Genomic DNA, 20,677 nt, shown 5'->3' on the forward strand with positions numbered 1-20,677 from the left:
AAAAATAGCACAGGGAGTACCTTGGTGGTCTAGTGTTTAGAATTTGGTGTTTTCAATGCTATGAAATTGAAAGTGAAAGCCGCCTAGTCATGTACGACTCTTTTTGACCCCATGGACTATATAGTCCATGGAATTCTCCAGGCCAGAATACTGGAATGGGTAGCCTTTTCCTTGTCCAGGGGATCTTCCCAACCCAGGAATCAAACCGAGGTCTCCTGCATTGCAGGTGGATTCTTTACCAGCTGAGTCACCAGGGAAGCCCCGTTGTTCATTCCCTGGTCAGGGAACTGAGATCCCAAAAGCTGCTTGGCATGGCCAAAAAAAAAAAAAAAAAAAGAATACAAATGAACTTATTAACAAATCAAAACAGACTCAGAGTCACAGAAAACAAATTTATTGTTACCAAAGGGGCAGAGGGGTAAATCAGGAGTGTGGGATTAAAAGACACACATTACCGTACATAAATAGATTAAAAAAAAAACCCAAGAACTTAATGTATAGTACAGGGGAAAACATTCAGTACCTTGTAATAATCTGTAATGAAAAAATTAAAAAGAACAGATATATACAGAATACGTGATAACTGAAACATTTTGCTGTATATCTGAAACTAATACAATATTGTAAATCAACTGTACTTCCGTTAAAGAAACAAGCAAGCAAAAGAAGTCACTGGCTAATTAATAATTAAGATAAGCTGCTGGGATCAAAGGTGAGTTGATGCTGGAGAAGTAGGGCTAGAGACCACCAACAGGGGGAGACTCTCTTTGCTGGGGCATCAGACCTTGGTGAGGGTGCTAGTGGAGCCCCTGCTACTTCTCCTGGATTCCAACAATCCTAACTCTTTGACTTTCTCTCATTTTCAACCCATTCATGTTCCTGGTCTTTCATTGCTAGTTCCCCTGCCTCTCCCTTTATTCTGCCCCCAGTGACTTCTTTAGTTCAAAATAAGTGGTTTCTGATGGGAGGGGGTTTGAGGGGAGAATGGATACATGTAGATGTATGGCTGAGTCCCTTCACTGTTCACCTGAAGCTATTTTGTTTCACAACATTGTTAATCGGCTATTTCTCAAAACAAAGTAAAATTTCATAGTATGAAGGGAAAAAGTGGTTTCTCTCCCCCAACCCCCAACCCTTCTCTAGTTCCCCGTCTTCCCTCAATCCAGGCTCCAGGCTCCTTCCTTCACTCTCCCTGAGTGGTCACCAACATCCATCCCTCGCCTGCTGTGCTCAGGTGCAGAAACCCCAAATTCCTGATACTCAGCTCCAAAAATTTTCTGTCCTTCTCCTTTTTTTCTCTAACAAGGTACCTCTGCACCTCGACCCATGTGTATCCTGATCCATGCACTGCTCTGGGGGTGGCTGAGTCAGGCCCTACTGCAGAAGTTCATACATATTGTTGAGCTCCTGCAAATTCCTCTCCAGCTCCCTGGCCTGCTGCCTCAGGTTTTCAGCAGACTCTGCCTTTGCACCATCATGCAAGTGCATTGACTCCCTCACTAGGAAGCCCACATCCACCAGGAGAAAGACACCTGCGGTGGCTGCACCCACAATCCGGGCCCCTGTGACAGCTGCCGGAGCCATGGTAACGGAACAGGCCTTCTTTACCAGCCGGGCGCCTGGGACTATGATTTTCCCAGGGCCCAAGTAGTCGCTTACATTGGTTGCAAATTCAGGGTTGTCTTTGCCTGTTTCCATGGCACGTATATTTTTTTGAATCTGTCGCACAGCTTTTGCCAATTTCTCTATTGATCTAATTCGGGAGTTGCTCCTGAGTACATTTAGGAGCACCTTCCATTTCTTGACACCAGTTGCCATCAGGCTATTGGCTTCAGTTTCAGCTGCTGACCTGCTTGCGTTTTCCTTGTAGCTGGTGGACACAGTTGCCCCAGCAGCTGCTGCTCCCAGCACGAACCCAGTGGCCGAGAGTGCCAGACTGCCCCCGCCTGTCACGGGTGCCAGAGCCAGGCCAAGGAGGGTCAGGGCGCCAGATGCAACGCCAGTGGTGTGGGCCATCACTTTGAAGATGGTAGACTCCTTGTGGTCCTTGTCAACCTTGTCTGCGAGCTCTTGGAGCTTTCCTATGCGCTCGTCCAGCTGCTGCTTCACCCGAGGAAACTTCTTCAGAAACCTCCTCCTGTCCAGCTCCTCTTTTGTGAGCGTTTCCTGGTCCTTCTCTATCAAGTCTCCTTTCAATTCATTTAGATATTCGTGTAGTGCAGCCTCGTCTTTCCTGTAACAATGAAGATCAAGGGACTAGAAAGGCAGTTTGCTTGTCTGCAAAATAGGTTCCATAATGTCTATTCTGCATAAATATGGATTTAGCATTATAAATCTATTAGAGAAGAATTTTTCAAATGTAAAATTTTCTCTTTCAACATTAAACACAGGTTTTGTACCTTGTAGATGCTTCATATACTTATTCAATCCTGGAAAGAAAGAAGAGAAAGTGAAGTCGCTCAGTTGTGTCTGACTCTTTGTGACCCCATGGATTTCAATCTGCCTGGCTTCTCTGCCCATGGGATTTCCCAGACAAGAATACTGGAGAGGGTTGCCATTTCCTTCTCCAGGGGATCTTATCAACCCAGGGATTGAACCCAGGTCTCCCGCATTGTGGGCAGACTATTTACCAGCTGAGCCACCAGATAAGCCCCATTTAATCCTGAAACAGATCAGCAAATGTCACCTTAGGATACTGGTAAGTTAAGGGAGATATTTGCTGGAATTCCCTGGTGATCCAGAGGTTAGGACTCTGCACCCTCACTGCCCAGGATATGACTCAATCCCTGATTGTGAAACTAGGATCCCACAAACCATGTGGCTCAGCCAAAAATTAAAAATAGATATTTGGTAAAGATGTCTCAGACAGGTGAACATCATCACTTCCAAAGAGTTGGTAGGTTGGGAACTCCACAAATAAAGAAAAGTGGGATTGGAGCAGAAAATTTGTATTCAAAGGCCTTGGTGTGTAGTGAGGAGTCAACATTTCTTTGCCCTTGACTACAGGGAAGTGGTCCCTAAGCCCCTAGAATATTCTGGCTGGTACAAATGTCCTCGTCTGCCTGGGCCTCTTGCCACAGGACAGTCTGATGAGATGTATGATGGGGCCTCTGGGTCATGTGGTATCAGTTCTGACCTCTGAAGGAGCTGGACTCTAGGACATTTGTCCGACCTCTGGGAGAGGCTAGAGACCACAAGTCAGGGTAATTTGTCTTTAAACGGGTGAGTGTCCCTGGCAGGCAGTGTTCCCTGTGCCCTGCCACTCACCGAGCTCCAGAACAGTAATGCATCCTGGGGACAATCGAAGCTTCGGGTGTGAAATCCGCCCAGGCTCTGCCCTGTGGCTGATGGAAACCCACAGGCTTCCTGTAATACACTGGGGTCATGATGGCTCTCAGTGAGTCCTGTCTGTTCTGTAGGGAATTCTCAAACCTGAGGGGGGTTTTGGGGATCCCCTAAATATGCCATTGGTTCAAATGAAAGCATAGTCCTGGGCACTGTGCCCTCACCCTTTGCAGATTGGCTGTCTCTATGACTTAGAATTTGTAGAAGAAAGAAAAAAAAAAGCCCAAAGTCAGAACTAGGAGGCACCTTAACAGTCCTTTAGTCTGCCATCTGCTGTCTTCTAAGACTTGTGCCCTTGACCTTCCCAGCAGAAGGTCCCTGAGTCCATCCACTGCCCCAGCTGCCTGGAGATCAGGAGATGTGTTGCTGGATCCCCTGGCCTCTGCAGCCCACCTCACTGACTCCTGACCCAGCACGCAACGAGCCTGACCTCTCAAGGTTCACATGTTAATTTGTGACAGCCTCATGAGCCTGCACCCCAAGGTCATGCGCAGCTTTGTAGAACCTCTAAAAAAGATGAGGAAACATCCATCTGAATGGTTAAACCTGAGGAGACCGGCACTTGCACAGCTGGTGGAGGAAGCGTTTTCCTCTTGGGTGGGGATGCATGAGGCTCCTCAGAATCCCTCAAATGACACACAGTCACAGCCACTCACTGTGACCCTGGAGGGCTCACTGAGTCACACGGCCTTCCACTGTCAGGCGGCTCAACGTAGCTTAGAAGAGGGTCCCAGATGGAGTGAGAAGCCAAGTCCCAGGCAGGGTGTGCAGACACGGTCACCCAGGGCTCTCTAGCCCAGCATGAGGGGATCCTGTCAGGGAGGGAAGAAATGCCCCCCCTCCCACTTATGGGACCTCTGCTAGGGTCACAGCCCCTTCAGTTCCATGTCCTCGGGGCCCGCTCTCCTCACTCTAGTCCTGGCCCTGCTGCCCAAGCCTGCCTACTAGTCCTCCAGCCTGGACCCTCTGCTCCACCCTGACCCCTGGGTCTGACCCTGGTCCAGGCTTCCCTGGTCCTCGCTTCCCCACCTCTGACCCTACAGTTCACTCTGAGGCCATGAACATAGTCCATCAGACTGAATTGCTATTCCCATTGGACACAGGCAAGTCTGAGACTCTAACATATAAGCACAGAGCCCCAGAGTTGGGCAGTGCTAGATCCAGGATCCATCCAGCTCCAACCAGTTCTTCTCTAGCCTTTCTGCCTTGTGGGCCAGCAGGATCCTGCTGTTTGGTTTGATACAATCATTTGGTACAATTCCTAAGATGGGGAATAGAAAGGCTCTAGGCAGAAGCCTGAGTAATACAAACGATGGCGTCAGGATTTTCAGACTTGCCCCAAAGGAAATTCTGCTTGATTCTCATCACCAGAAAGAAGACTCTTGGCCCCTGTCTCTTCCCAGCAAGTTTTTAAAATGTTAATATTGACTGAACACCTACTCTGTGTCAGTCATTATGGGAAGCTCTTTGCAAGCATAATCTCAGTGTCCTCACAGTTTAACTGGACAGATGAAGAAACTAAAGGAGAGCGTAGTTCAGTAACATGTCCAAGGTCACATAACCTGCTCCTTTCTTGCAGGTTTCATCTTTTGTCAATTCAGGGTTGTTCACCGCCAGCAGATGACATGGAGGAAACATTCCTCACGAGATGTTGAGAAGGAACATCCTCAGCCCCCTCCATAGGGTCCTGCTTGGAGGAGGTGTGCCTGCCAGGAGGAGACTAGCCTGGTGCTGGGGGTGTGGGTGACCTTCCTGATACACCTGTGCAGGTTACCTGGACAAACCAGCCTTCACCTCAATTTTCCTCAGGAATTCAGTCAGCAGGAGAAGCAGTTCCTCTCTGCTGAGTATGTCCCAGAGACACTCAACGACATCCTCAAAAAAGATCTCAATATCTAGATGAGAGGAAAGGGAATAAGTTTAGAACTTGTGAAGTGAAAAAGGGAAAGCGTTTGTCGCTCAATGAATGCTCTTTGACTCTTTGCGACCCCATGGACTATAGCCCGCCAGTCTCCTCTGTCCATGGAATTCTTCAGGCAAAAGTACTGGAGTGGGTAGCCGTTCTCTCCTCCAGGGGATCTTCCCGATTCAGGGATCAAATCCAGGTCTCCTGTGTTGCAGGCAGATTCTTTAGTGTCTGAGTCACCGGGAAAGCCCAGAAAAATGTGTGGTGGATAATAAATGGTATTGAGTAGCTTTTTTTTTTTTTTTTTTTTAAACCCTGTGGAATCTGGGCTTGCAGATTTTGGTTTTCCAGCCTAGAACAGGTATCTAGATCACTATGGTGACAGGATAGAAGTTGGTGAGAGCTATTTGAGTTTTTGAATTTGGTGGATCCGAAGTGCTGAAATTCCAGTTGGATGTTGTTGTACCAATTCTGAAAGACCACCAGGTTCTAACAAAGTCCAAGCATGTGGTGTAAACCCAGTGGACACATATATCCGCTCTGGCACTCACAGTATAATACCATTTCTACCTTATACTCCTAGCTGAGATGTGACTGGGATAGTAGAAGCTGCTGGAGAGAACATATCTGCTTTCAAGAAAGGTGACATTCACTACCAGGATGATCTCTGGGGGCTACACCGAGTTTGCTTTGGCAGCCCATCACACTGTTCACGCGTGTCCCAAAAAAATTGGATTTTAAAAAAGGAGCTGCCATCAGCATCTCATGTTTTACTGCTTATCGAGTCTGCTGCACAGTGCCCATGAAAGCTGGAGGAAGTGTTCTGGGGCTAGTGGAGGAGCTGGAAGAGCAGCAGGCCAAATGGTTAGAGCTTATGGCTTAAAGATTTTGGACACAGCTACTACTAAGAAAGGACAAAAGATTGCTTTCCAAAATGGAGCCCATGAAGTGTTTAATCACAAAGAAGCTAATTATATTGATAAAATTAAGAAATCTGTTGGTGAAAAAAAGTTGATGTGATTATTGAAATATTTGCTAATGTCAATGTTAGTGATGATTTGAATTTTTGTCACATGGAGGACGAGGAATAGTTGTTGGCTGCAGAGGTCCTATTGAAATAAACCCACAGGATCCATGACAAAGGAATCTAGCATAAAAGCAGTAGCTCTCAAAAAAAAAAAAAAAAAAAAAAGCAGTAGCTCTCCAGTCATCCTTCAAGAAGCATTTCAGCAGTTTGCAGCAGCCCTCCAAACCAGAATGGAAATTGGTTGGTTGAAACCATTAACAGTCCCCGGTATTCACTGGAGAAGGCAGCCCAGGCTCATGAAGATATCATTCATAGCTGTGGGGCTATGGAAAAATGAATCTTCTCTTCAAATGATTAATCCTTCCATTGATTTCCTGTGTAATTAGAGGTTTCTTACTTCAGTTTTGAGTACACTGCATTTGCTCTGCTTAGCATTCATTTGATTCAGTGAGTTTCTTCTATTTAAAAAAAAATTCTTTTTAGCTATCATAGGCATTGGAGTGTAGTTTATTTTATAGCTGGCAGTATTCTTTATGCCTTCTACCTCTCATCAAGGAATCATCATAATGGGAAACAGGGTGCTAGTGGTCACTTGGCATTGGAGGACATTACAGATTCCTAACCGATGCTTATCATTAATTCCATACCTTTGACTAAAACATGCTAATTTAAAAGAGGATCACTTGATTTCCAAGTCTACTTCTCCTTATAAAGTTTCTTTAGTCTCTGATTATTCCACAACTATACTGGACTCTTTGACGATTCTCTGAACTAAACAAGACCTCTTTTCCAAACTAATCTCATCTAGATCTACAAGTCTCTCAGAGGGGCAAGATAAAAGAAGTCCAGAGAAATCTGTTAGCTTTCCAATATTCCCCAATATTTTATGCTATTCACTAGGTTCAGGATTGATTACCAGTGATCCATGTACTCTCTGAGGACAGCAGCCTTATCTCTGGTATGATATGATACTAGGAGCACAGTTGGGCTTCCCAGGTGGTGCTAGTGGTAAAGAACCTGCCTGACAATGCAGAAGGTGTAGGAGATGGGGGTTTGATCCCTGGGTTGGGAAGATCCCCTGGAGAAGGGAATGGCAACCCACTCCAGTATTCTTGCCTGGAGAATCCTATGGACAGAGGAGCCTGCTGGGTTGTAGTCCACGGGGTCACAGAGAGTGAGACGTGACTGAGAGGACTTAGCACATCAGGTGCATGGTTTCCAAACATATATGTATTGATTGGTTCAACATCCAAGTAAATTTAAAATTACCTCTTTGTGTGACAGGGATCATATATTTTTGTTTAAATTAATAAAAAAATCTGATGCCTTAAGGATGATCTGCTTTTGTTATCATAACATGGTATCAGCAATAAATTCTATAGTGCATTAAAAAATGGTATTTAGTATAAATTAGTTAAAATTCATTTTCTTGAGCAGCAATCACCTGGGCACTCTTGGCAGACTAACCTTGGGTTATGGATGAAATTGCTTCCCTCCCACCCTCCAATTCATATGTTGAAGATTTAACCCCCTGGTGACTATGTTAGAAGACTGGGCCTTTAAGGAGGTCATTATGGTAAAATGAGGTCATAAGTGTGGGGCCCTAATCCAGTAAGTTGAATGTCTTTATTAGAAAAGAAGACACCAGATTCTCTCTCTATTCCTTCCCTCTCCCCCAGAGGAAAGGCCATGTGAGGACACAGAGAGAAGGCAGTTAGAATTTACAAAAGAGGTAGAGAGGTCTCACCAGAAACCACCACGACCTTGATCTTGGACTTCCAAAGCTCCAGAAATAATTATTTAATCCTGGGATTTAGGTGTCTTCAGGAATCTACAATTTTAAACCTTCAGAAAGAGAAGGAGGGCTTCCCAGGAGATGCAGTGGTAAAAATTCGCCTGCCAGTGCAGGAGATGCAAGAGTCATGCGTTTGATCCTTGGGTCGGAAATATCCCCTGGAGTAGGAGATGGCAACCCACTCCAGCATTCTTGCCTGGAAAATCCCAAGAACAGAGGAGCCAGGCAGACAACAGTCCACGAGGCCATAAAGATTCGGACACAGCTGAACAACTGAGCACACACACACACATAAAGAGATGGAATACAAGGGATGTGTTTTGTTAGTTACTACTTGTGGCAGAGACTGGCGGCACCCTATAAATGACTGCTTTCACGTTTTGGTAGTGAAACAAAAGAATATTCACATTAAATGTGATAAAGAATGTAATGACAATAAATAGCCTCAGATCAGTACAGAGCAAGATCACTGCTCAAATGAGTTACCGAAATCCCCGTGTGATTTCAGGGATCTAGAGGTTATGGAATTGCTCAGTGTTAGTTACTCAGTCCTGTCCAACTCTTTGTGACCCCATAGACAGTAGCCCGCAAGCCTCCTCTATGCATGAAATTCCCCTGGCAAGAATACTGGAGTGGGTTGCAACTTCTTTCTTCAGGGGATCTTCCCGACCCAGGAATCAAACCTGGGTCTCCTGCATTGCAGGCAGATTCTTTTACCGTCTGAGCCACCAGGGAAGCCCAGAAGTTATGGAATTATAGGTAAGACATGGGCAACTGGAAAAAATATATATAATATATGGAGGGTGGGGCTGGGTCACGATGTAAGATGTGTTTCCTGGTACATGCACACACAGATGCATTATTCTTATTTCACAGATGAGGGAAGTGAGACTCAGCCAGGATAAGGGACAGCCCAAGGCCAGTGAGCAGAAAGCTCAGAGGTAGAATCCAAGGTCAAGTGTCAGATACTTCTTAGACATGACTTGAATCCTCCTTATTTTAAACGCCTGTGATTTCTTCATTCTACCATGCAGTACACCTAGAGGGATTTTTGCAAGTGATTTTTGGTGGTGAGCACGTGCAGCATATACAGAAGTAGAAATATAGTGTTGTACACATGAAACTTATAGAAAGTTATAAACCGATGCTACCTGATTTTAAAAAAGGGTTTTGGGCCACCTGCCATTGAATAAGACTACCATGTGAGAGGCTTCATCTTACTGATCAGAGACACTCAGGATGGGCAGTGAGGGGGTGGAGCCAGACGTGATCCTGTGTAAAACCCCATCATCCCTCCCCTCCAGGAGGGAGCTGGCAAAGATCAGACTGGGGTTCAGTTCAGGGTCCGCTGATCCTCGCAGAGCGGCTGGGCAGGTGGCAGGGCAAGTGCTGGACAAAAGGTGTCTATGGTGATGCCCAGGGCCTGGGAACAGGAGTAGACCCAGGCCAAGGGAGAGGGCAGGAGGAGTTCCAGGGACCCCGGATGACCTCCCCTCACTGCCCTGCCTGGCCTTGGGGACTCTCTCTGCTGTCCCCCTCCCCATGGGCTGTCCTGGCCTCACTTCTGAGTCACTTGCTAGAAGGCAGTGGGGGAGGAAGTGAGCACCTAGCAAGTGGCTCCCTAAGGAGAGGGCTGGGAAAGAGGCTCTGTGGACACTCCCCCTTTGGGAACTCCACGTGGCCCCTCTGGGGGGCTCCAGGACGCTTATCCATCCTCTTCCTGGTTCTTGATTCCTCTGTGGGTTAACTCTGCCTGGAAGAACCACCCTCAGTTCTGGGTCACATGCAGAACTGGACAGAAAAAAGGCTGCTGACTACCTGAGCATTTTCCAAGGTTTTCTGAGCTCATGGTGGCAGCAGCGGGGTCTCAGAGATCTCCCTTCAGATCCTTGTTTCTGTCAGGCTGGAAGGAGGTGTGGCTTCACCCTTGGGGAAGAGAAAACAGCTTGTGGGCTCGATCACGAGTGAGCAGTGCCTGCAGGGAACAGGGAGTGGTGAGGTCTCTGGTGAGTTCCCCTGGGACGGCCACCAGTGCCACCGGGAATTTAACCCACTGTGGTTCTCTGTCCCCTGGGCTCTGCAGGTCACTAGTTAAGGAAAGTTACTCATCTCCTGCCAAGTCAGAGTCCTGCTCTCCTGTTAGGGCACAAGGAGAAGGTCATCAGACAGAAGACACCCATCTGCAAAGTTATAGGAGCAATAAAACGAGAGACAAGAACAGACAGGAAGGAATAATCTGGAAATTAGGTGAAGCTGGGAACATTTGTGTTAACTAATTGATAATAACTAATATTGATCCATTGTCTATGATGTGCAGGCTCCTGAAGCTCACTTGAACTTACATCAGCCTAAGTTTTCAAGCTGATTCCAGAACCTGGGCTTGAACCCAGTCTTTCTGATCCAAATCCTAGGTTTGTGATGACCATGCTCTACTCCCTTTAATATACAAAAATATTTATTTGTGGGTATATGTGTATCAATTAAATGAGTGCTTTCATCCCCAAATAATGTCTTGCTCCCCGTGCTCGATTCTTTGCCTTGATAAAGTTCCTGGTGACACAGCTCCCACAGCCCACGCCCTCCTTGCTTCTGCAAGAGCCTGTATCCCACAAAGGCCTGGAGTCCCATCGTCCCCACCTCAATTCTTATATCCCTGCCCTGGGCAGCTGAGGACCCCGATGGTGCCCCATCCGCTCTGCTGTCCTCCCCTGACTACTGGACTTTAGGTGGTTTATAATTCCTTATGAAAATAATAGTGTAAAGAGCATTCTCCTTGTATAAAACTATATTTGAGACTGTCTCCTTAAACTATACCTATGAATAGGATATAGCTAGATAGCTATCTAGGATATAGGTTATAGGATCTAGGATATAGCTATCTAGGCTAGACCACAAGGCATTAGCACCTAAAAATATTCATACCTAGAGACACAGCTGACAGGAGAGAAGAATGGTCTGTTGGGCAGAGTCCCAGAGAGGGATCAAGATGAGAGGGAGGCCAAGGGGAGAGCAAGGGACAAGTTTACCAACACCACGACCCATCCCATATTCACAGCAGCCTTCACTCTTCACCAGACTTTTCAGAAAGCTACTTGAGAATGAGTTGCAGGAAAAAAAAACAACAGGTGGTGTGTTTGTATAATTATGGAGGAAGATAAAGGATACCTATGAGAGAGATAGACATGGGATCCAGAAATCAGGAACATCAACCCAGAGGGAAGGGAATCCAAGGATCCCAGCTGGGTGTGCAGCAGACCTAGAGAGAAACCAGTCCAGAATGGGATAAGAAGTCCAGAGTCTGTGGGGACAGGGGACTTGGTATCATATGAGGCACAGTTGGAAAGAAATGGAGGAAATGTTGGAGATAAGCAGTGCAAGGGGTGAAAACGAGGCCAATTAGAAACATCAGGAAAAACTAAAGCTTTGCTGAAAATCATGTGCAGCTACAAGGTACAACTTAGCTCTAAAAATATATTAAAATAGCACAAAAGTCTAAACTCCTTTGTTTGATTTTTTTAAATTTAAGGTAAATTTATTTATGTTCAAGTCTTGGTTTTGGAGTTTACCCAAACTCATCTCCACTGAGTTGGTGATGCCATCCTACCATCTCATCCTCTGTCGTCCCCTTCTCCTCCTGCCCTCAATCTTTCCCAGCATCAAGATCTTTTCAAATGAGTCAGCTCTTCTCATCAGGTGGCCAAAGTATTGGAGTTTCAGCTTCAGCATCAGTCCTTCCAATGAACACCCAGGACTGATCTCCTTTAGGATGGACTGGTTGGATCTCCTTGCAGTCCAAGGGACTCTCAAGAGTCTTCTCCAACACCACAGTTCAAAAGCATCAATTCTTCTGAGCTCAGCTTTCTTTATAGTCCAAATCTCATATCCATACACAACTACTGGAAAAACTGTAGCCTTGACTATATGGACATTTGTTGGCAAAGTAATGTCTCTGCTTTTTAATATGCTGCCTAGTTTGGTCATAACTTTATTTCCAAGGAGTAAACGTCTTTTAATTTCATGGCTGCAATCATCATCTACGGTGACTTTGGAGCCCAGAAAAATAAAGTCTGACACTGTTTCCACTGTTTCCCCATCTATTTGCCATGAGGTGATGGGACCAGATGCCATGATCTTAGTTTTCTGAATGTTGAGCTTTAAGTCAACTTTTTCACTCTCCTCTTTCACTTTCATTAAGAGGCTCTTTAGTTCCTCTTCACTTTCTGTCATAAGGGTGGTGTCATCTGCATATCTGAGGTTATTGATATTTCTCCTGGCAATCTTGATTCCAGCTTGTGCTTCCTCCAGCCCAGCGTTTCTCATGATGTACTCTGCATATAAGTTAAATAAGCAGGGTGACAGTATACAGCCTTTGTATATTTGTATATTTGAAAAGTACTGCTTTCCAGATTTGGAACCAGTCTGTTTTTCCATGTCCAGTTCTAACTGTTGCTTCCAGACCTGCATACAGATTTCTCAAGAGGCAGGTCAGGTGGTCTGGTATTCCCATCTCTTGAAGAATTTGCCACAGTTTGTTGTGATCCACGCAGTTAAAAGCTTTGGCATAGTCAACAAAGCAGATGTTTTTCTGGAACTCTCTTCCTTTTTCGATGATCCAGCAGATGTTGGCAATTTGATCTCTGGTTCCTCTCCCTTTTCTAAATCCAACTTGAACATTTGGAAGTTTATGGTTCATGTACTATTGAAGCCTGGCATGGAGAATTTGAGTGTTGCTTTGCTAGCATGAGAAATGACTGCAATTGTGTGGTAGTTTGAACATTCTTTGGCATTGCCTTTCTTTGAGATTGGAATGAAAACTGATCTTTTCCACTCCCATATGAAAAGGCAAAATGATAGGATACTGAAAGATGAACTTCCCCGGTCAGTAGGTGCCCAATATGCTACTGGAGATCAGTGGAGAAATAAATCCAGAAAGAATGAAGAGACAGAGTCAAAGCAACACCACCACCCAGTTGTGGATGTGACTGGTGGTGGAAATAAAGTCTGATGCTGTAAAGAGCAATATTGCATAGGAACCTGGAATGTTAGGTTTATGAATCACGGCAAATTGGGAGTGGTCAAACAGGAGATGGCAAGAGTGAATATGGACATTTTATGAATCAGTGAACTAAAATGGACTGGAATGGATGAATTTAACTCAGATGACCATTATATCTACTACTGTGGGCAAGAATCCTTTAGAAGAAATAGAGTAGCCATCATAGTCAACAAGAGTCTGAAATGCAGTACTTGGATGCAGTCTCAAAAACGGTAGAATGATCTCTCCTTTTTTCCAAGGCAAACCATTCACTATCACAGTAATCTAAGTCTATGCCCCGATCAGTAATGCTGAAGAAGTTGAAGGTGAATGGTTCTATGAAGACCTACAAGAACTTCTAGAACTAACACCCAAAAAAGATGTCCTTTTCATTATAGGGGACTGGAATGCAAAAGTAGGAAGTCAAGAAACACCTGGAGTAACAGGCAAATTTGGCCTTGGGGTACAGAATGAAGCAGGGCAAAGGCTAACAGAGTTTTGCCAAGAGAACACACTGGTTTTAGCAAACACCCTCTTCCAATAACACAAGACAAGACTCTACACATGGACATCACCAGACAGTCAACACCGAAATCAGATTGATTATATTCTTTGCAGCCAGAGGAGAAGTTCTATACAGTCAGCAAAAACAAGCGCAGTAGCGGACTGTGGCTCAGATCATGAACTCTTTATTGCCAAATGCAGACTTAAATTGAAGAAAGTAGGGAAAACCACTAGACCATTCAGGTATGACCTAAATCAACTCCCTTATGACTATACAGTGGAAGTGACAAAGAGATTCAAGGGATTAGATCTGATAGTGCCCGAAGAACTGTGGATGGAGGTTCGTGACATTGTACAGGAGGCAGGGATCAAGACCATCCCCAAAGAAAAGAAATGCAAAAAGGCAAAATGTTTGTCTGAGGAGGCCTTACAAATAGCTGTGAAAAGAAGAGAAGTGAAAGGCAAAGGAGAAAAGGAAAGATATACCCATTTGAATGCAGAGTTCCAAAGAATAGCCAGGAGAGATAAGAAAGCCTTCCTCCGTGATCAATGTACTTGTTAATCAATATAAAAATTAAAATACACTTCTAGAATTTGGGATCTGAAGCACTAAGGGGAGGAGGATTAATTAATTATATCTCAATTATATATTAATTAATTAATATCTCAGTTTACAAAGCTGAGAATCAAGAAGTAGTGGGTCCAGTTGAAAGCATAACAAATGAAGATGTAAATAAGATGCTTACAAGTACAAAGCTTCATAATAGGGGCTATCAAATTAGTGAAATAATGATATAAACAGAAGATGGGGAAAGGTATAAGAAAAAGTAAAAAATAAATGGAATCCTTATTTTTCCCAGTCAGAAGTAAGTAAATAATACCAAATTTTTAAGTCAAGAAAAAGAAAAATGCAACTCTGAATACTGATTAGCTACTGTGGTTGATGACTCCCCACTTTGCACAAGGCACCTTCCCAATTGCTTGGTATGAATTCACTTCCTTTGAGTTCTCACAATGATCCTATAAGAAAAGCAACTGAAGCTCAGAGAGGTTAAGCAATTTACTCAAAGCACACAGCTAGTGCTAGAGCCAGAATCTAAGTCCAGGTTCCTGTCTCCTGAGGACACATTCTCACACCATTCCGCCTCCCAATGTAGTAATATCATTTAAAGACATTGATTAACTATCTAAGCTTTTCCTTTGGAAGGAAAGAGCAGAACCCTCTGTACAAATTGATCTGTTTAACCATATGCACTTAGGACTGGATTTTATTAACTCTAAGACAGCAGCAGTCACTTTATAGCTGTCAGTAACCCACAAAATGGGGTGGTTTCTAGTGCCACCACCCTCAAGATGATGGAAGCAGTTGAATTTAATGCCAACAAGAAATAAGTGTGACTCCTGCTGTGACAGCTGTCAGTATGGGAGACACGTTCCTTTTGATGAAACCAGTTCTCTTAGAAAGCAAAAGTGAAAGTGGAAGTGTTAGTCACTCACGGTGTCTGACTCTGCGACCCCAGGGACTGTAGCCCTCCAAGCTCTTCTGGAGGAAATTCTCCAGGCGAGAATACTGGAGTGGGCATTACCTCCTCCAGGAGATCTTCCCAACCCAGGGATGGAATCCAGGTCTCCTGCATTGCGAGCAGATTCTTTACCTTCTGAGCCACTAAGGAAGCCCTTTAAGTTCTCTAAGTAGGGATGGTAACTGGGGTTTAACCAGAATAATCAGAATGAACAGTAACCCTAAACAGACACACTGTCCAGCAGCCTCTTGCCCACCCACATGTGCACACACGGGCTTCTGTCCACTCAAAGGAAGGAAGATCCCTTGCAGGGGAGGTGGATCCCACAGGCTGGCATCTCTACTCCTGCAAGGGCAAGGATGCTCTTGAAGATGATCAGAGAAGGTCAGAAGGGGCACCCACATAAATAATAATAGTAAAAGATAGTGATTACTATAAAGATGTTTCACTGGGCCAAGCTGAGTTTGTGAAAGGCTGTGAGTTCAAAATAATATTCCATTGAGAGGACTTTAAATAAAGTGTGATCAAAAAGGGAGATATAAAGGTTAAAAAGTGTGCTAGTGGTAATGCAGGTGATGCAAGACTCAAGAGACATGGGTTCAGTCCTGGGGTTGGGAAGATGCCCTGGAGAAGGAAATGGTAACCCACTCCAGTATTCTTGCCTGGGAAATACATTGGACAGAGGAGCCCAGTGGGCTACAGTCCATGGGGTCACAAAGAGTTCGAATCTTTCTTTTCTTTCTAAGTTGCCAAGAAGAGTAAGTACAATGGGAAATACTTCATTGTTAATTAAATTTAAAAAGAAGAGGAGTCTTGAAGTCTATAGGTATATTCCTCTCTGTTTATTAACATGAATGTTTATAAAAGGTTGAGAAAGAAAGAACAAGCCCTGACATCCTGAGGCTGGCCTGGTATCACAACAGGGCAATGCTCTTCTCCTGTTGGATGTAAAGGGTCTCACAGAACTCCAGCCTCACACAGGGTCACCCTGAGAGCAGGAGTGAGGAGACAGCAAACACCCATCACTGCGCCCTCACCCACAGCTCGCCCCCTCCCTTGGCTGAAAAGCATGACTGCTCCTTCTTTTCTAATTACACCTTTATCCTCACTCTGGTCTCCATACAGGGAGTTACTGAGACTCACACTGGTAGAACTGACCCCAATTCTCTGCAGCACCCAATCTAGAGTGGCCCCATTTCCTTAGAGTCTCCCTCAAATCCCCTCACCTGAGCCCCATCCTAGCATCTTTCTTCCTAATAGCTTCTCTCTCTGATCCCCAGGGTTGTCCCTCAGGAAGAGTAACCATCAGGTTGCTCACTAGGGAGTGTGCCCAGTGGCAGAGGCTGAGGCACTGGCCGCGTGGGTGGGAGAGAATTCACACAGGCCCACCTCCAAGCAGGTGAGAGAGCAGAGCTCACTGGTCTCCTGCCTCCTTCTCTGCCTAGAAACTGTGGGAGCCCAGGAGCCAGGGAAGCCAATTGCAATTAAGAAACATGGGGATGAAAAGTCAAGTCAGAGAGAAGAGGTGGGCTCAGGCAGAAAGGGCTGGATCCTGGATGATGTCAAACACTTGTAAATGCGTCACGACCCTTGACTTATTCTTCTGTCCTTCCCTGCCATTCTTGTCCTGGTCCTGACCCTTGTCTGGGGGCTCAGCTGGGTGTGGATGCTGGATGGTTCTCCCTTCTGCCGGATTCCTATCTGGGTGTCCTCCTCTGTTAGCCTCTGATTGGTCACTTCCTGGAAAGGCTGCCAGTGGGAGAGGGGAGGAACCTAGAGCAGCCTGTCCCTGCCCAACTGCATGGCCAGACACAGAGCCCTTCCCTTCATGTGGGCAGACAGAGATTCTACCAAACCTCTTCCTCCACGTGGGACAGCTCATACTCTATGCGCAGGGACAGGAGGGGTAAAGGCAGTGTCAAATTCAAAGTCCTTAGCTCATCACCGGGCCCTCCTCATGCTCCAACTCTGTCTGACTCACCCTCCTGACTCTATAGGGCTTGGTGGAGGGGCCTGGAGGACTCCCAGCTGCCTGGACTCTGATTCCCCCCAAGCCTCCAGGCCCTCGCTCAGGTTGCCCCTCTAAGGCCTTTCCCCACGTGCCTCACCAGGTGAAATGTTTCTTGTCCTTGGAGGCCCATCTCAAAAGCTTCCTGCCCCTGCTGTCTTCCTCTAAACCCTTCCAGTCTCCCTTGGAATCTTGTACTTTCCTGCCTGTGGGTCTATTTGTGTGGAGTTTCTTCAGCTCCCAGCACCGGGCGGGGGCTCTGTCTCTTCTCTGCTGCTCTTCCTGCTCCAGGGCTTCTGGGGCACCCTCCACCCTCCTGGGCACAGCCTAGCTAACACATGAGGTGTGGGACCTGTTACTGGGGCATGAAACAACCAGATTCTCAAAGACATGTTACTATACCTCTTTTACCCACAGTTGAGTAATTCCATTTGTTTCCCTTGTCTGTCTTCATAAAAGCTCTTTCTGATAGAGAGTGTCATCAGATTTCTGAGCATTTCCATTTATGGGCATGTCATCGTTTCCCAGAAGATCACCCTCTGCCGGTAAAAGAGTATGTGAGACCTACGTGGTCTATGCTCTCCACCATCTTGGTTTAAGAAAGCTTTTGTATGAACACTGTACTCTCAGGTAGCAGGAAAACACCTGCATTTCTTCATGTTTCCTTACTCCAGCCATGATATTTTTGTAGGAGGAGAAAGAGGAAGAGAGACCTGTGGAAAAGCATGAGGCTTACCCAAAATCTGATATACTATCCTGAGACTTGAAGACTTGAGCAGGACATTCCTAAACCTCCCCTCCCACAGGATGTTCAGTCCAGGTCTGGTCTGGGTGTGGGGCCCAGCTTCCTCCAGTCTCTCGCTCTCTGCTCCCTAACTACTGCCTGGGACTTTGAGGGGAAAAGCGTGGAGTCATTTCCTGACTGCAATGGAGGCAATTTTGAAAGCACAGAAATGGGTGGGCTACTCTTTGACTGAGAAAAGTACCACTTAAACATGTCCTGCTTGAAAGACGAGAAGGAGAAGAAGGAGAAAAAGGAAGGCGGGGGGGCGAAGAGAAAGAGGAAGAAACAAAAAGATTCTAAGCAATCAATCAATTCCAAAGGATCTAAATGAAAATGGGAAAGAAAAAGAACTACAAATGTACTAGAAAAAATGTTAAAAATAATTTTGAGTTGAGGAAACCATTCTCATCAAGACATAATTGCAGGAGCCATAAGGAAGGTTTGATTTATTTGACTTCTTAAAAACTAAATATTTCAAAAGGATGCCACCAAAAAAGTTAGAAAAGAATGAGAGACCGGAAGACACTGTTCGCAATATTTATAGTAGACAAAGATGAACATTCCCAACACAGAGAGAGCCTAAAATCCACATGAAAAGACTGAATGCAGTTTTTCACAAATGGGTAAGAGATGTGAACAGACAATTCCCAGGGAGGCAACTTGCCCAGGGTCGCACAGCTCTCCGTGGACAGAGTGGAGGCCAAGGCCAGACCTTCTGGCATGGGTATGTAAGGGAGGGGAGTGGAATGTGATTTTAATAACCCAGAAATTTCTAGGTTTGTCTCTACCTTTATAAATACATAGATCTAATCTCATACCCCTCTTGTTATACTGATGTATCTACAGTTTGGCTTCTTGTCTTAAGATTGTAAAACCTGTATCATAATGTGGGCATTGTGTGGCAAGGCCTGCATCTCCCCACTTGGTCTCCTCTCCTTCCTCTCTCAGGCCTTTTTTTCTCCCCCAGGACCTGGCACTGAGCAGGCACTCAGAGACCGGGTGGGTGATGAAACCTGATTCCTTGTATCTCAAAAGAAACCCCCACCAGCCCCAGCACAGCTCCCAGGGGCAGACTTAAGGTGGCCAGGCCACAAGGAGGAAGGACTCTAGCTGCTTTGCCCTCCTCCATCCCGTCAGCTTTCTTGAAATTTCCCAAAGGACTGAGCACCCACAACATACACCTTCCTTCGGGGTCACCGCTCATGTCTCAGGGGTCCACATCCCAAGCTGAGACCCCCTGAACAGGCATCTACCTCCCTCTGCCCTGTTTAGGGGCCCCGGTCGTGGGAGGAAGCTGTCAGACAGCTTCGGGCCATGGTTTCACCTCTCTGAGCTTCCATTTCCCTTCTTATGTCAACTAGTGACAATCAAGGTTTTCTCAGACAATTGTCCTGAGGATGAGGAGATGGGCAGGGGTCATACCCCCTGCTGCTTACCCAGGAGACTTCCTCTGGCTGAGTGTGAACAAGATCCAGTTTTTCTCAGCTATGCAAATACAGCTGCCTTCTGGGTGTCTCTGCAATAAACGCATACCTTCCGGTCCCAGATATATTTGGAGAACCAGAAGGGAAAGTGAAACCCTCACTTCTGAGTGGCTCAAGTTACCGTCACCCTGCCCCCACCAGGCCCTGCCCAGAACTATTCCCACCCTCCTGCTGCCCGTTTAGTGAAACAAGCCCAGCCCTGACATCCCACGTCCTTCTGACACAGCCCCCCTGCCTCGGTTCCTTGAAGGAGACCTGCCATCAACACACCGCGAGTCCCTTGGCCAACCACTGCCCCACCCCATGGCCGTCCTTCCAACCCCTCAGCCCTCCCTACCGACCCGCTCACCAGCCTGCCTGCTTTATTCACCCTCAGGCCACCAGCATGTGGCACAGTTCTAGAGCACACCAGCTCCTCACCACGTACTGGTCATACTGCTGCTGATGAGGGTCACATCACCGTGGCTTCTAGGGTTTGTTCATGCAGGTCCTTCTGCCAGGGACACCTGCTGCATCGAACCTGGAGAAATCATACTCACCCTGTAAAGCCAAAGTCTGGCATCACCTCCTCTGAGAAGCCCTCCAGGACCTCCCCTGCAGAGTCCCCTGTCCCTGCTCTGCTCCCTTGGTACCTGGGAGAGGAGCCTAAGGCCACCCCTCAGCCTCTCTGTCCATTCCCCACCCCCACTCCTTTTGATCAAGTCCTTCTAGACTTAGCCCTGCTTACAGGCATAGAACTAGTGTGTTCCGGTCCCAGCAACTTGCGTGAGGAGGCCCAGCCTTGGTGGTCAATGTCATTTGAATGAATGGAAAGTTTGTGGGAAGGGCTGAGAGCATGCTGCTATTTTCTAGCCTGGATTATTTCTAGCTGCAGTTTCTTTTCTCGAAATGGAGGACCTTTATAGGAAGGCTAGTGATCTGGCAACTCAAAAGTCAACAACAGAAAACCAGTCTTATTTTCTGCTTGGTTCCTGAGCAAAGAGCCAAAGTGTATGGAGGGCTGAACATTAGCCCCTCTCTGTGCAGGCTCTGTCCATACCTTTCCTGTTTTACTCTCACATCATGTCTAGGAAATGTCGGCTCCATTTTTCAGATAAAGAAACAGAAGAAAAGGTCCTGCAGCCTGAGAGTCCTAGTAGATTTTCTTCTTTGCCCCAATGACAAGGCGCAGCAGTGGGGCTGGACCCCCCATGGAGGCCCACCTGCCCATCCATCAGGGCTGTTTCATCCCAGAATACAGCCCCGGTCATCATGACCTCCTTCCCC

General features: G+C 46.1%; 1 protein-coding gene and 1 pseudogene across 7 annotated transcripts; one reads left to right on the forward strand and one right to left on the reverse strand.

Moving 5' to 3' along the window:
- Positions 1-372: 372 nt before the first annotated feature.
- Positions 373-20,064, reverse strand: LOC122680089 (apolipoprotein L3-like). Of its 7 annotated transcripts, none has more exons than XM_043881024.1 (5): positions 19,951-20,064; positions 19,364-19,443; positions 9,892-9,999; positions 5,120-5,240; positions 373-2,233 (listed from the first exon to the last, which is right to left on the reverse strand). In XM_043881024.1, exons 3-5 carry the CDS (start codon positions 9,920-9,922, stop codon positions 1,375-1,377), a joined length of 1,011 nt encoding a protein of 336 aa, XP_043736959.1. In that variant the 5' UTR covers positions 9,923-9,999; positions 19,364-19,443; positions 19,951-20,064; the 3' UTR covers positions 373-1,374. The 7 variants fall into 7 exon arrangements, with proteins under 7 accessions (XP_043736959.1, XP_043736958.1, XP_043736963.1 ...); XM_043881023.1 differs by lacking the exon at positions 19,951-20,064 and adding an exon at positions 19,839-19,914 and having other exon boundaries at positions 19,364-19,460; XM_043881028.1 differs by lacking the exon at positions 19,951-20,064 and adding an exon at positions 19,839-19,914 and having other exon boundaries at positions 9,892-10,048; positions 19,364-19,460.
- LOC122680646 lies at positions 5,627-6,615 on the forward strand (annotated as a pseudogene).
- Positions 20,065-20,677: the final 613 nt, after the last annotated feature.

Source organism: Cervus elaphus, chromosome 22 (genome assembly GCF_910594005.1).
Source record: "Cervus elaphus chromosome 22, mCerEla1.1, whole genome shotgun sequence".
Taxonomy (NCBI): Eukaryota; Metazoa; Chordata; class Mammalia; order Artiodactyla; family Cervidae; genus Cervus; species Cervus elaphus.